Source organism: Pristis pectinata, chromosome 1, assembly GCF_009764475.1.
Source record: "Pristis pectinata isolate sPriPec2 chromosome 1, sPriPec2.1.pri, whole genome shotgun sequence".
Lineage (NCBI taxonomy): Eukaryota > Metazoa > Chordata > Chondrichthyes > Rhinopristiformes > Pristidae > Pristis > Pristis pectinata.
Genome location: NC_067405.1, coordinates 1807957 through 1824547, shown reverse-complemented (window position 1 = coordinate 1824547; position 16591 = coordinate 1807957). Strand labels below are relative to the sequence as shown.

At 49.3% G+C, this 16591-nt stretch overlaps 1 protein-coding gene across 7 annotated transcripts in view; it reads left to right on the top strand.

Moving 5' to 3' along the window:
* The window catches only part of tns1b (tensin 1b), a 290940-nt gene that overhangs the window by 120598 nt on the left and 153751 nt on the right, over positions 1-16591 (top strand). For all 7 annotated transcript variants that reach the window (XM_052014032.1, XM_052014038.1, XM_052014015.1 and 4 more), the window contains one exon: positions 1636-1674. In XM_052014032.1, coding sequence (XP_051869992.1) covers positions 1636-1674 — 39 coding nt within the window. The remainder of the gene's footprint in view (positions 1-1635; positions 1675-16591) is intronic.

Sequence of the window (16591 nt, the reverse complement as noted above, 5' to 3'; positions counted from 1 at the left end):
AAACAGACAATGCTATAAATTCTCAGCCCAATCATCAAAGTGATGAAGGGCTCACCGACAGTGCTGTCAGTCAACACTGACTCCCCAGTGACCTGCTCACCGACACCCAGTTTGGGTTTCACCAGGACCACTCCACTCCAGAGCCCATCACAGCCCGGGTCCAAACATGGACCAAAGAGCTGAACTTCAGGGGTGAGGGGAGAGGGACTGCCCTTGACATCGAGGCAGCATCTGACCGAGTGTGGCATCAAGGAACCACAAGGCATCAAAGGGGAAGGCACTGCAGAGAGTGCAGAGGAGGTTCCCCAGGATGTTGCCTGGACTGGAGGACTTTAGTCACGGGGAGACATTGGAGAGGCTGGGCGTGTTTTTCCCAGTGAGAGGAGGCCAAGGGGTGACCTGAGAAGTACAGAAGATTACGAGGAGCATAAGCACGGCCTGTTGACCTGCCAACTGAAACGTCCATGCAACGTGGGAGGAAACAGCCCTACGTGGTCATAGAGAGAGCAAGCAAACTCCACACAGGCAGCACCCAAAGCCAGGATCGAACCCGGGTCTCTGGTGCTACAACACTATGACACCCTGATCGAGTGTCAAGAGGCCTGGACCAGAGATCCAGTGACACAGTTTGAAGGGAATTTAACTCATTGGAGTCACTGAATTAACAGGTTGTGCTGAAAACTGGTGCATGGATCACTAACCTCTGGCACTCTCAGGGTGTACAAAAGCGCACACGTCACTAAAGTCCTTCCGCCTACCATCTACACCCGGTCTGGTCTCGGTGTGTATCCAGACCCACCCAGTGTAGCCAGTCTCACTTCGGGGATACTCAGGGCTGGGGCAATAGAACATAGAACATTACAGCACAGTACAGGCCCTTCGGCCCACAATGTTGTGCCGACATTTTATCCTGCACTAAGATCTATCTAACCCTTCCCTCCCACATAGCCCCCCCATTTCTCTATCATTCATGTGTCTAAGAGTCTCTTAAATGTCCCTAATGTATCTGCCCCCACCACCTCTGCCGGCAGTGCGTTCCACACACCCACCACTCTCTGTGTAAAAAACTTACTCCTGACATCCCCCTTATACCTCCCTCCAATCACCTTAAAATTATGCCCCCTCGTGTTAGCCATTGTCACCCTGGGAAAAAGTCTCTGACTGTCCACTCGATCTATGCCTCTTATCATCTTGTACACCTCTATCAAGTCACCTCTCATCCTCCTCTCCAAAGAGAATAGCCCCAGCTCACTCAACCTTTCCTCATGACATGCTCTCCAATACAGGCAACATCCTGGTAAATCTCCTCTGCACCCTCTCTAAAGCTCCCACGTCCTTCCTATAATGAGGCGACCAGAACTGGACACAATAAGTGCTGGCATTACCACCAACACTCACACCATTCAGACGAGGTGACGAATGAACAACCCTTCAGGCAGGGTGGGGGCTAACTCTGGATCTCAGCACTGAGGGATTTGAACACAGCCCGTTAATCCTCCCACTCCGAGGACTGGCCGTCTGTTGGGACTGGGGACTTGGAGAGGCTGCAGGAGCACTGGGGAATATAGAGCTGGTCACAGAGCTCAGTGAATGAATTCACCAGACCCCTTACCTTTTGTCTCTCTTCCCTTGCAGGTCACGACCTTGTGTGTGCCTCCGGTGAACTATGAACTGGTAAGTTGCTGTTTCCACTTGTGTCGGTGTTGACAGTGTTGGAGTGTGGGCTGTATGTGGTGAAACGTTCCGTCAAACTTCTGGGGGTTCAGTGGGTAATGGGGAGATTCCTGGAGCCTCAGAGATCACATTCATTTGAATAGACCGATTTCAGTCTCTTCTGCTCCCTCTCCAAAGCTTCACATCTTCCCTTCGCAGGCACGGTAGTGTAGCAGTTAGCGTGACACTATTACAGCGCCAGTGATCCATGTTCAATTCCAGCCGCTGTCTGTAAGGAGTTTGTACATTCTCCCCGTGTCTGCGTGGGTTTCCTCTGGGTGCTCTGGTTTCCTCCCACATTCCAAAGACGTACGGGTTAGGAAGTTGTGGGCATGCTGTGTTGGCGCTGGAAGTGTGGCGACACTTGCGGGCTGCCCCCAGAACACTCTACGCAAAAGATGCATTTCACTGTGTGTTTCGATGTACATGTGACTAATAAAGATATCTTATCTTGTCTTCAGCTGTGGTTCAGAAAATTGATAAATTGGTAATCTGGTTTATTATTGTTGCTTGTACTGAGGTACAGTGTCTTGCACACCGATCGTACAGGTCAATTCATTACACAGTGCATTGAGGTAGTACAGGGTAAAACAATACAGAAAGCAAAGTGTCACAGCTACAGAGAAAGTGCAGTGCAGGCAGACAATAAGGTGCAAGGTCACAACGAGGTAGATTGTAAGGTTGAGAGTCCATCTTATCGTACTAGGGAACTGTTCAATAGTCTTATAACAGCGGGATAGAAGCTGTCCTTGAGCCTGGTGGTACGTGCTTTCAGGCTTTTGTATCTTCTGCCTGATGGGAGGGGGGAGAAGAGAGAATGTCCGGGGTGGGTGGGGTCTTTGATTATGCTGGCTGCTTTACCGAGGCAGTGAGAAGTGTAGACAGAGTCCATGGAGGGGAGGCTGGTTTCCGTGATGTGCTGAGCTGTGTCCACATCTCTCTGCAGTTTCTTGTGGTCTCGGGCAGAGCAGTTGCCACACCAATGTGGTGCATTTATAACATTTGGTGAGTGTCAAGGAGACAGGCCACGTTTTTTCACTGGACACACCCCTCCAGCTGTGGCCTACCAGTGGACACACTCATCCAGCTGTGGCCCACAACTGGACACACCCCTCCAGCTGTGGCTGACCCGGTGTTTACAAAGGTTCACCGTGACTTCCTCGCTCCTGTCCCCTGTGCCTCTGTTTCTAAAGCCCGGGATCCCGGGGCCTTTTCACCCACTGCCCCCACCTGCCCCGTCACTTTCAATGAGCTCTGCACCCACCCCCCACCCCCCCAGATCTCTCTGTTCCTGGACCCTGTCAGAGTTGAGCCCTCGGGTTTACATCGTCTCTTCGTGTTCTTCCTACTTAACTATAACACCCCACATTTCTCTGCACTAAACTGCATCTGCCACCTCTCTGCCCATTCCCCGGCCCGTCCACATCTCCCTGACAACTGTCACTGTCCCCCCACAGCTCACTGCAGCTCCAGGTTCTGTGTCACCTGCCGATTGGGTAATTGTGTCCTGTACTCCCGAGTCCCAGTGATCAATGAAGAAAATCCGTGGCCGCAGTACTGACCCCTGCCGAGCCTCAGAATGCACGAGCAGGGGGATGCTGCTGGAACTGTATGAACACCAATGAGGCCCCAGTGAGAGTAATGGGATAGATCTGGTCATTGGGGATAGACCTGTCACTGGGGACAGACCTGTCACTGGGGACAGATCTGGTCACTGGGGACGGATCTGGTCCCTGGGGACGGATCCGGTCACTGGGGACAGTTGTGGTCACTGGGGGCAGACCTGGTCACTAGGGACAGACATGGTCACCACACCACAGGAAGGACGTGACTGCCTCTGCAGGGGTGTGGGGGGATTTACGAGGGTGTTGCCCATGCTGGTGGGTTCTTGTTCTGTTGCCCATCTCTACGAATCCCATTTGCCCTCGTCAGGACTCTACTCATGTGCCTTGCATATTCAAGTTTCTGTCTAAAAGACTCTCAAGTGTAGCGACTGCATCTGATGCCAGCATCTCCTCTGACACCGGGTACCGGATATCAATCCCTCTCTTGTGTGTAGAGTCAGAGAGTAATACAGCACGGAAACAGGCCCTTCGGCCCAACGTTGATTCTAACCAAGGTGCCTACCTGAGCTAATCCCATGTGCCCACGTTTGGTCCCTATCCCTCCAAACCTTTCCTCCCATGCACCTGTCCAAATATCTTTTCAGTGAAATTATAGCCGCCTCAGTCACGTCCTCAGGCAGCTCGTTGCACACACTCACCACCCTCTGGTTTTAGACTCCCCTACTCTGGGGAAAAGACTGTCACCGTCCACTTTACCTGGGTCCCTCATGATTTTATACACCTCCATAGGGTCACGCCTCAGCCTCCTTTGCTCCAGGTAGAACAGTCCCAGACCATCCAGTCTCTCCTCGTAACTCCAGCCCTCCAGTCCCGGCAACATCCTGGTGAATCTCCTCCTCTCTGGTTGCTTCCATAGAACACCGGAGCAGACACCGGTTTGTTGCTGCCTCAATCCCACACATGCTTCAGGAATCTGTAATGTCACTAATCACTTCCGGAAAAGAACTGTTACCACAGAGCAGATTGTGATCATTTACATCTTGTTTCCACAAGGGCGGTTTGGCTCATTCCAGATTACAAGAGATAAACTTCAATCCTTAAATTTGCAAACAAATAGACCCTTTCCTTACTGAATAAACAGTGACTCTGTGCAGTTACACAGTGAGTGACCTTCACCCTGAATAAACAGTGACTCTGTGCAGTTACACAGTGAGTGACCCTCACCCTGAATAAACAGTGACTCTGTACAGTTACACAGTGACCCTCACCCTGAATAAACAGCGACTCTGTACAGTTACACAGTGACCCTCACCCTGAATAAACAGTGACTCTGTACAGTTACATCGTCAGGGTGTAGTCTCACAGTTTGCAGAGGAGGGCTGTGGTCCTCACATTTGGAGCACTGGGAATGAGATGGAGAACAGGGTTTCACTGTATTTCACCAATAACATCTTGGTCCCAGGAGTGGATGGTGCAATGGATCTGATCTTCTGGCCACATTTGCCTCCTGTGTGAGATATTTGATGTCAGACCTTCCTCTCCCAAACTCTGAAGCAGACTGTTGATTAGAATTCACTGTGAGACACAGGGTGTTGTCACAGCCCTGGGCCTGGTCCACAGCTAATGAGAAGCAGCTTCCTCAGAAAGGATTGGATCAGAAGTCAGTCAAACTGTGGCAGGAAGTTAGAGAAAGTAAGAGTTCTCCATTAGCTGGCTTAGTGGGAAGTGTCCTTGCATGCCCAGTGTGAGTTCGTCACAAACTGCTGAAAACAAGTTGGAAGGAGATATCAGCACAGTTCATGGGCTGCTAACAGAGTCAGATTCCCACTGAGGCATCACCTCAGAGAACCTCAGCAGGTCTTGTCCTGGGTATCCGGTGAATCAATCTTATCCCCCAGACTGACCAGGTAAAGGGAGCCGGTGTCTCTGCGCCTCAGCACCCCCGTTGACTGTTCTACAGCACTCCCCACTGGCTATATAACGGCACTCCCCACAGACTGTACTACAGCAATTCCTGCTGACTGTACTACAGCACTCACCGCTGACTGTACGACAGCACTCCCTGCTGACTGTACTACAGCACTCACCACTGACTGTACGACAGCACTCCCTGCTGACTGTACTACAGCACTCACCACTGACTGTATGACAGCACTCCCTGCTGACTGTACTACAGCACTCACCGCTGACTGTATGACAGCATTCCCCACAGACTGTACTACAGCACTCCGGGCCAATTGTACTACAGCACTCCCTGCTGACTGTACTACAGCACTCACTGCTGACTGTATGACAGCACTCCCCACAGACTGTACTACAGCACTCCCATTAGACTGTGCTATAGCACTCCCCACAGACTGTACTACAGCACTCCGGGCCAATTGTACTACAGCACTCACCGCTGACCGTACTACAGCACTCACTGCTAACTGTACTACAGCACTCCCCACTGGCTAAACTACAGCACTCCCCACTGTCTGTACTACAGCAGTCCCCAATGACTACTACAGCACTCCCTGCCAGCTGTTCTACAGCACTCCCCACTGGCTGTACAACAATACCCACTGACTGTACCACAGTACTCCCTACTGACTGTACTACAGCACACCCCACTAAAAGGACTACTGCAATCTCCGCAGACTGTATTATGGCACACCCTGTTGAGTGTACTACAGGACTCCCTGCTGATGGTAGTAGAGACCAAATCTCTAAAGATAGCAATGCTCACTTCGAAAATAACACACCCAGACCAGAACCGCCCATGCAGAAAATGTAATAACCTCCCCCCGGTAATATCCCACTCCCCTCTGTAATAACCCTCCCCCCTCTGTAATAACTCCCGCCTCTGTAATAACCCCCGCCTGTAATAACCTTCCCCCCTCTGTAATAACCCATCACCCCTCAGTAATACCCGTCCACATCTGTAATAACTCCCGCCTCTGTAATAACCCAGCCCCCTCTGTAATAACACCCCCTCTGTAATATCCCACACCCCTCTGTAATAAATCCCCGTCTGTAATAATCCTCCACCATCTATAATAACCAACACCTCTATAATACCCCACCCCCTCTGTAATAACCCCCCAACTGTAATAACCCTCCCCCTCTGTAATAACACCCACTCTGTAATGTCCCACCCCCCTCTGTAATAAGCTGCTCCCCTCTGTAATAACCCACCCCTCTCTGTAATCTCTCCCCTCTGTAATAACACCCCCCTTTGTAATGTCCCACCTCCCTCTGTAATCACCCTCCCCCCACTTGTAATAACCCCCCTCTGTAATAACCCGCTTCCCTCTGTAATAACCCGTCCCCCTCTGTAATAACCCACCCCTCTCTGTAATCTCTCCCCTCTGTAATAACACCCCCCTCTGTAATCACCCTCCCCCCACTGTAATAACCCCCCTCTGTAATAACCCGCTCGCCTCTGTAATAACCCCCCCACTGTAATAACCCTCCCCCTTGTAATAACACCCACTCTGTAACGTCCCACCCCCCTCTGTAATAACCCAACCCCCCTGTAATAACCCTCCCCTCTCTGTAATCTCTCCCCTGTAATAACCCACGCCCCTCTGTAATAACCCGCCCCCCTCTGTATTAACCCACGCCCCTCTGTAATAACCCACCCCCCTCTGTAATAACTGCCCCCTCTGTAGTAACCCCCCCGTAATAACCCGCCCACGTTTGTAATAACTCCCACCTCTGTAATAACCCACCCCCCTCTGTAATCACCCTCCACCCTCTGTAATAACTCCCCCCACTGTAATAATCCCCCCCTGTAATAACCCACCCCCCTCTGTAATAACCCACTTCCCTCTGTAATAACCTGCCCACGTCTGTAATTACTCCCCCCTTTGTAATAAACCGCCCCCTCTGTAATAAAATGCCCCCCTCTGTAATAACCCACCCCCCTCTGTAATAACCCGCTCCCCCGTAATAACCTGCCCTCCTCTCTAATAACCCTCCCCCTCTCTAATAACCCTCCTCCCTCTGTAATAACCCGCCGACGTCTGTAATAACTCCCCCCTTTGTAATAAACTGCCCCCTCTGTAATAAAATGCCCCCCTCTGTAATAACCCACCCCCATCTGTAATAACCCACCCCATCTGTAATACACCCCCTCTGTAATAACCCCCCCTCTGTAATATCCTACCCACCTCTGTAATAACATAGCCCCCTCTGTAAGGTTCCACCCCCCTCTGTAATAACCCTCCCTCACCGTAATAACCCACCTCTGTAATAACCCCCCCACCGTAATAACCCACCTCTGTAATAACCCCCTCTCTGTAATAACCTGCCCCCTCTGTAATAAACCCCCCACTCTGTAATAACCCGCTCCCCCCTTAATAACCTGCCCTCCTCTGTAATAACCCGCCCCCTCTGTAATAACTCTCCCCCTCTAATAACCCTCCCCCCTCTGTAATAACCCTCCCCCCTCTGTAATAACCCCCCCCCGTGATAACCCTCCCCCAGCTGCAATAACACATGTCCTCACAAGGGATATCAAGGTGAGTTAGCCACTAGTGAATTCCGCTGTGCAAAGCCATTCCCGAAAATGGGTCGGGGTGCACTTGTTAGTCTGTTGTCATCACCCAGGCTCTTCAGCCTCCCTGTTCAGTGAACTACTCAACCAAGGTCCTCTACTGAACGCAGTCGACACCCGACAACAGCAGTAGCTGGTACCAAAGTGTGTCAAACGTCACACCATGTGGTACAACAGTGTGTCAAACGTCACACCATGTGGTACCACAGCGTGTCAAACGTCTCAGCATGTGGTACAACAGCGTGTCAAACGTCACAGCATGTGGCATGAGTTCTAATATATGCTGTACTTGTTCTCTTTCAAAATAATAACAAACCAATACCAACGATTACCTGCATGTCTTAAACTGTCCGCTCAATTAACTAATGTGAATTTATACAAGAATTTATAACTAATTATTTACAAAAGTATATCAACAATTGTTTTGATAAACATGAATCCAGTCATTTTCTATTAATTACAAGTCCACAGTATGAATGAAACAAGAGTTCTGCTGTATGTGGCCCTTGTACTGATAATCCCCACAGATCACCCCCTGATGGGCTTTGTGGAGTCATAATGCACCAAAACAAGTTTATGCTGGCTTCCTAGCACCTATTTACACTGATCCCAGTTAAGTCTCCCCATATGCTCATCAATTCTCCCCAGATTCTACCCCTCACCCACACACTGGGGGCAATTTACAGCAGCTAGTTAACCCACTGACCCGCACGTCATTGGGATGTGGGAAGAAACCGGAGCACCCAGGGGAAACCCACACGGTCACAGAGAGAGCGTGCAAACTCCACACATAGAGCGCCGGAGGTTGGGATCGAACCCGGGTCTCTGGAGCAGTGAGACAGCGGCTGTACAAGCTGAGCTACCGTGCTTCATGTATAATCACACATTCTGTACTGCAGTCTCTGCCTTGGTTACCATTAATCACAATACACTGTGTTATAGTTCTGAACGTCAATTCTAATCCCAAATTGAACACAAACTACCCATTAAATGACTACAGTCATTACAATCATGCATTCTTTCCAATTTATTCCCAAGAATCATTTCATAATTCCAGTAATAATATTTTCTCCTTTAAATAATTCTTGAGGCATTCCATCTTCGTGCAGACTTTATCCACACACCATCACTCTGCCTGGACTCTGCACCCTTCCTTTCCCACTGACCCTCATTGGTTTTCACCTCCCTGATGGTGCTTGGTATCCAGAATCAGATTCTCCCCTCCGACTGGACTGAGCTAACACTGCTCCCACCCCCCCCCCACCCACCCGTCACCTGCCTTACACTGTGCCAGCTCCACAGATGGCAGTAGACCCTGCACCCATTCCCAGGGCTCTGGGATTGGTTCAGATTGGCACCATCGCAGGTCTTAGGGAGAACCTGCAAACCACACAGACATGCTCCTCGTTGTGTTGAGACTGTACAGCAATGGCTGTTGGTTGCCTGGAGAGGGAGAACCAGTCATTAGGTGTACAACAGACAGTGGGAAGCACCCAACACCAGCTGACCCATGGACAATTGATGTGCAGTTTGGATCTAAAAGTTGATGGATCCAGTTTCTGGGCTCTGGTCTCCTAACCCCAACCAGATGTGCCTTCATTGTACGAGAAGTGATTGGGAGGGGTTGGTCCGACCCAGTGGACAATGACTCAACCCTTCTGAGTCTGAGGTCATTGCTCATTCTTAAGGCATCGTCTGGCTGCCAAATATAAGTTATACTGGAGTGAGCATTGAAGGACACGGAATCTTGGCAGAGGCACTGGAGAAACGCTGCTCTATAAAAGATGTGTGATTATTTTTTGCACCAAACTGCTTTAGTTATTTCCGAAATCGTCCCTGTGCTCTTGGCATCAGGCAGGTCACTCGCTTGGATCTGTAGCAACTGGTGCCCCGCACCTGAGTTGTCAAACAGCCCTCTGTCCGTTCCTGAGCTGCAGTGCCAGATGTTTTCCATCTGGAGGAACATCTGCCAGGGATAATCTGCCTCGAATCTGGCACAATACCAAGCTGTGGCCAGGGATACTGAGACCCACCCAGTAGAGGCAGGAGACAGGGAAACACTGAAGTAAAGTTGACTCAGTGAGTTTCAAATGCAGATTTCTCTCTAGTGAAGGGATTGAAAGATATGGGTTAGTGCAGGAGAGTGGGGCTGTGGTAACATGATCTCAGAGGGGATAGCAGGCATGAGGAGCTGAATGGCTGCTTCCTGCTCCTATTTAAGCTTGGTGAAGAAGGCGTACGGCACGCTTGCCTTCGTCAGGCAGGGCATAGAATATAAGAGTCAGGAAGTCATGTTGCAGCTGTAAAAAACTTTGGTTTGGCTGCATTTGGAGAGTTGTGTGCAGTTCTGGTTGCCCCGTTACTTGGAATTGGTATTGGAATTGTTCATTATTGTGACATGGGCCGAGGTGCAGTGGAAAACTTTGTTTTGCATGCTGTCCAGAGAGATCATTTCAAAACATAGGTACATCGAGGTAGTGCAAGGGAAAGCAAGAGCAGAATGAAGAATGTAATGTTACAGTAAGCATTACAGAGAACATGCAGTGCAGGTGGCAATAAAGTGCAAGGCCCATGGTATGGTAGACTGGGAGATCAAAAACTTATCTTTAGTGTATGAGAGGTTTGTTCAAGTGTCTGATAACAGTGGGATAGAAGCTGGCCTTGAGCTTAATGGTGCATGTTTTCAGGCTTTTGTATCTTCTGTCCAATGGGAGGGGGGAGAAGAGAGAATGTGGGGTGGGTGGGGTCTTTGATTATGTTGGCTGCTTTACTGAGGCAGCGGGAAGTATAGACAAGAGTCCATGGAAGGGAGGCTGGTTTCCGTGATGTGCTGAGCTGTGTCCACAACTCTCTGCAGTTTCTTGCAGTCCCAGACAGAGCAGTTGCTGTACCAAGCCGTGATACATCCAGATAGGATGCTTTCTGTGGTGCATCTGTAAAAGTTGGTGAGAGTCAAAGGGGACATGGTAAATTTCCTTAGCATTCTGAGGAAATTTCTGGTGAGGTTTCTTGGCCATAGCATCTGCATGGTTGGACCAGGACAAGCTATTGGTGATGTTTACACCTAAGTTCTCAAAAATATCCACCATGCCACTGGGCTCTCTGTCTCCTTCCTGTACTCCCAACTCATCGTTACTTGCTATTCGGCCTGCTGTGGTGGTATCATCTGCATACTTGTAGATGGAGTTGGAGGAAGGATGTGGAGGCTTTGGAGAGGGTTCAGAAGAGGTTTTCCAGGATTAGCTATAAGGAGAGGTTGGACAAACTTGGGTAATTTTCTCTGGAGCGTTGGAGGCTGAGGGGAGACCTGATAGAAATTTATAAAGTTATGAGAGGCACAGATAGGGTAGACAGTTGGAATTGTTTTCCTGGGATAGAAATGTTGAATGCTAGAGGGCATGGCTTTAAGGTGAGAGGGCCAAAGTCTAAAGCAAGTTTTTTCACAGAGAGTGGTGGGTGCCTGGAACGGGCTGCCAGGGCTGGTGGTGGAGGCAGATATGCTAGTGGCATTCAAGAGGCTGTTAGACTGACACATGAATGTGCAGGGATGGAGGGATACGGATCATGTGCAGGCAGAAGGGATTTAGTTTAATTTGTCATTATGCTCGGCACAGACATGGTGGGCTGAAGGGCCTGTTCCTGTGCTGTACTGTTCTGTGTTCTTTTTCTTATGCACTGACGTTCCCTGAGTCCAAGAGTTGATTTTCTAGGAGGGTGATGCCATCTCAGGGGCAGGTGAACAAACGTAACTGGTTAACATAATAGAGTGAAGCTTAAAGGTACAGAAATGGGGAAGTATGACTGAGCTCCCCTAGGGAATGAAGGCCAACTGAAGCAGACAGTATGCATTACTGGTTACTGACTGCATAATGACTTTTCTACTTGCTCACTCTGTAAGTTCAGACCCAGGGGATCATTGGACTCTTTGTGACTCAGACCCCGTTTGGAAGTCTTACGTTCATTTTTCTCATTCCTGTGTATAAAACTCCCACGCCCACCATAATTGTCAGTGTAATAGGGCATTGAGTGTAGGAGTTGGGACATTACGTTGCAGTCATTGGTGAGGCCAAATTTGAAGTACTGTGTACGGTTTGGGTCACCCTGTTATAGGAAAGACATAGTTCAACTGGAAGGAGTGCAGAGGAGATTTACAAGGATGTTGCCAGGACTCGAGGGCCTGAGTTATAGGAGAACACTCCAATGTTCCTTAGAACGTAGGAGAATGAGGGGCGACTTACAGAAGTGTTTAAAATTATGAGAGGCATAGATTGGGTGGACGGTAACAGTCTTTTCCTCAGGGTAGGGGAGTACACAGCTCGGGGGTATAGATTTAGGATGAGAGGGGAAAGATTTAAAAGCGACCTGAGGGGCAATGTTTTCATGCAGAGGGTGGTGAGTGTATGGAACGAGCTGCCAGAGGAAGTGGGTGAGGCAGGTACAATAGTGTCATTTAAGAAGCACTTGGACAGGTGCATGGAGGGGTGGGACTTGGAGGGATATGGGCCGAATGCAGGAAATTGGGACTAGCTGGGTCCATGATGTACTGCTCTGTGATTCTATGATTCTAAAGATGTCACACATTAACCCTCTGACCAATGCTATGCCGTTTCATCTGGCTGGGATGGTTCAACTTTTGGAACAGCCCTTCTCCACTGCAGTCTCTGAGAGTTAACTGGGTCTCTGTGGCTGAAGAGCCTCTCCAGGTCAGGCTGAGAACTGATGGATCAAAGTACCTCCTTCCATGTCATTGTGATGATCAGTGGCCTTCCTGTCACCACATCCCCACCATCAACATCCTGGGATTACCATTGACCACCGACTGAGTTACAGCGAGGGGTTGGACAGGCTGGGCCTTTACTTCTCGGAGCGTAGGAGACGGAAGTGATCTCATAAAGGTAGATAAAACCATGAGGGGCATAGATAGGGTAAGCGGTCTTTTTTCCAGGGTTGGGGAATTGAAAACTAGAGGACATAGTTTTAAGGTTAGAGGCGAAAGGTTTAAGGGGCAACTTTTTTACACAGTGGGTGGTAGATGTATGGAACCAGCTGCCAGAGGAAGTGGGTGAGGCAGGTACATTAGACACATTGAAGAAGTATGTGGACAGGTACATGGATGACAAGAGTTTAGAGGGACATGGGCCAAGTGCTGGGAAATGGGATTAGCTTGAAGATACATCTTGGTCGGCAAGGACAAGAATGGGCCAAAGGGCTTTTTTCCCCGCTGTACAACTCTAGGACTCTTATGACTCAGAAACTCAACCAGAGCAGCCACATACATACCAGCACTAAAGCACAGTCAAACAATGGGGATCCTTGTCGAGTGACTCACCTCCTGAATCCCCAAGGCCTTTCTCCCGAGGCACAAGTCAGGAGTGTGACGAACACTCTCCACTAGCCTAGCTGAGTGCAGCTCCAGTGACTTTCAGGAAGATCAACACCATCCAGGGTAAAGGAGCTGCTTGGTTGGCAACCCGTCCACCCCCCTAAACACTTGACGGGAAGTTGCAGAGGTTGACTGGGAGGCTGTTTGCGGGTAAAGGAATGTCTGGCAAGTGGGAGGCCTTTAAAAGTGAGATGGGGAGAGTTCAGCATGTTCCTGTTAGAGTGAAGGGCAAGGCTGGCAGGTGTAGGGAACCCTGGGTCATGAGGGATATTGAGGGTCTGGTCAGGAAAAAACCCGAGGCATGGGTTAGGTGGAGCCAGCTGGGATTAAGTGAGTCCTCTGAGGAGTGTTCAGGATGTAGGAGTACGCTGAAGAAGGAAATCAGGAGGGCAAAAAGTGGACCTGAGGTATCCCTGGCAAAGGAGAATCCTCGGAGATTCTACAAGTACATTGAGCAACTCGGGAGAGAACAGGGCTCATTAAGGATCAATGTGCTTGTCCATGTTTGGAGCCACAGGAGATGGGCAAGATGTTAAGTGAATATTTCTCGTCTGTATTCACCATGGAGAAGGTTGTCGAAGCTGGAAAGTGCAGGGAAGAGAACAGTGATGTCTTGAAACGTATCCACATTACAGAAGAGGAGTTGCTGACAGTCTGAAGGTGCATAAAGGTGGATAAGTCCTGGGATCTGACCGTGTATCCCAGGATGTTGTGGGAAGCAAGGGAAGAAATTGCTGGGGCCCTGCCAGAGATATTTGCATCAATATATTGGCTTGAGAGGCTGGATGTGGGGAGGGTGATTCTCCTAAACCAAGGGAGTGAGCCCGTGGATCTCTCCACCACAGAAGGTGTGGAGGCTGAGTCACCGAAGGAGGTGGAGAGGTGTGCGGTAGGACAAAGGGGCCTGGGAATACAGATCCATAATTCCTTGAAGGTGGCATAGGGATAGGGTCGTAAAGAGAGCTTTTGGCACATTGGCCTTCATAAATCAGGGCATTGAGTACAGAAGTTGGGATGTTATGTTGAAGTTGTACAAGATGTTGGTGAGGCCAAGTTTAGAGTATTGTGTGCAGTTCTGGTCACCTGCCTACAGGAAAGATATCAATAAGCTTGAAAGAGTGCCGAGAAAATTTACACCGATGTTGCCGGGACTTGAGGACCTGAGTTACAGAGAAAGGTTGAATAGCTTAGGACTTTATTCCCTGGAGCGCAGGAGAATGAGGGGAGATCTTATAGAGGTGTACAAAATTATGAGGGGTACAGATAGGGTGAATGCATGCAGGCTTTTTCCCCTCAGGTTGGGTGAGACTAGAACTAGGGGACATAGGTTTAGGGTGAAAGGTGAAATATTTAAGGGGAATCTGAGGGGGAACTTCTTCACTCAGAGGGTGGAACATGTGTGGAACGAGCTGCCAGCGGAAGTAGTAGAATCGGGTTCAATTGCAACATTCAAGAGAAGTTTGGACAGGTACATGGATGGGAGGGGTCTGGAGGGATATAATCTGGGTGCAGGTAGGTGGGACTAAGAAGATCAGGTCGGCATGGACTGGATGAGCCGAAGGGCCTGTTTCTGTACTGTAGTGCTCTATGACTCTGTCACTCTTCTGAACACAAAAGGCATCACGGCATACAGGATAATGGATCAGCCATCATCGTACTGAATGGAAGAACAGCTGGAAAGGCCGAATGGCCTCATTCTGCTACTGTTTTCTGTATTTCTCTGCTCCTCTAACTTCACACCATCAGCAAACATCGCCACAGGGCAATGAATTTAGAAACCTCTGTCGCTCACAGATCCAACGTTACCAGATCGGAACCTCAAGCTCTTGTCACCCAGGAGATCACAACCAGCATTGCCGAGGACACCAGCATCACCAAACGCAGCACTGCCCAGTGTGTACATTAAGCACCCTTGTTGTGCAGCCCTGATACTTGTTTATCCAATTGGCTGTGGATAGAAGATTGGCTGACTGGCAGAAGTCAGGGAGTGGGGATAAAAGATGACTGCTTGTGACTCGTGGAGTTCTGCAGGGGTCAGTGTTGGGACCAACTCTCATAAAGTGAATTATTGATCTGGATGAAGAAACTGATGACATTGTGGCCAGGTTTACAGATGATACCAAGCTAGGTGGAGGGGCAGGTAGTGTTGCAGAGGCAGGGAGTCTGCAGAAGGACTGGGACAGGTTGGGAGAGTGGGCAAGGAAGTGGCAGACAGAATACAGTGTAGGGAAGTGTGGGGTTATGCACCATTTTATAAATGGGGAGAGAATTCAGAAATCGGATGTGCAAAGGGACTTGGGAGTCTGAGTTCAGGATTCCCTCAAAGTTAACTTGCAGGTTGAGTCAGTGGTAAAGAAGCAAATGCAATGTTGACATTCGTTTCGAGAAGACAAGAAGCAAGGATGTACTGATGAGATAAAGGTGTTGGTCAGACCACATTTAGAAGATTGTGAGCAATTTTGGGCCCCGTATCTAAGGAAGGATGTGCTGGCCTGGAGACAGTCCAGAGGAGGTTCACGAGAATGATCCCAGGAATGAAAGGGTTAACGTATGAGGAGTGTTTGATGTCTCTGGGCCTGTACTCGATGGAGTTCAGAAGGATGGGGGGGGATCTCATTGAAACCTACTGAATACTGAAAGGCCGGGATAGAGCGGACGTGGAGAGGATGTTTCCATCAGTGGGAGATTCCAGGATCTGAGGGCACAGCCTCAGAATGAAGTGATGTCCCTTCATGAAATGAGAAGGAACTGAAATGAGGAGGAATTTCTTCAGCGAGAGGGCGATGAATCTGTGGAATTCATTGCCACAGACGGCTGTGGAGGCCAAGTCATTGGGTATGCTATGTTGGTGCCGGAAGTGTGGCGACACTTGTGGGCTGCCCCCAGAACGCTCTACGCAAAAGATGCATCTCACTGTGTGTTTCAATGTACATGTGATATCTTATCTTATCTTATATATACAGTACAGCAGAGGTTGATGGGTTCTTGATTAATCAGGGTGTAAAAGGTTATGGGGAGAAGGCAGGAGAATGGTATGAAAATATCAGTCATGATTGAATGGGGAGCAGACTGGATGGGTCTAATTCTGCTCCTGTATCTTATGGTCTTATGGCTTACACACCAGTGACCCAGAAGGAATTCGGCATTGACAGGTCTCTCTGCAGCCCAGGGAGTGAACTGTACGGTAAGGTCAGGAGGAGCTCATGATCATTCTGACAACCTTTGGTTGACGTTACACATGAGCAGTATACATCAGGGAAATTATGCCGGACCTTTATCAAACACTTTAAATTAACAACGTTTATAAGACACTCGGACAGGTAAATGGATAGGAAAGGTTTAGAGGGATGTGGGCCAAATGAGGGAAATGGGACTAGCTTAGATGGACAT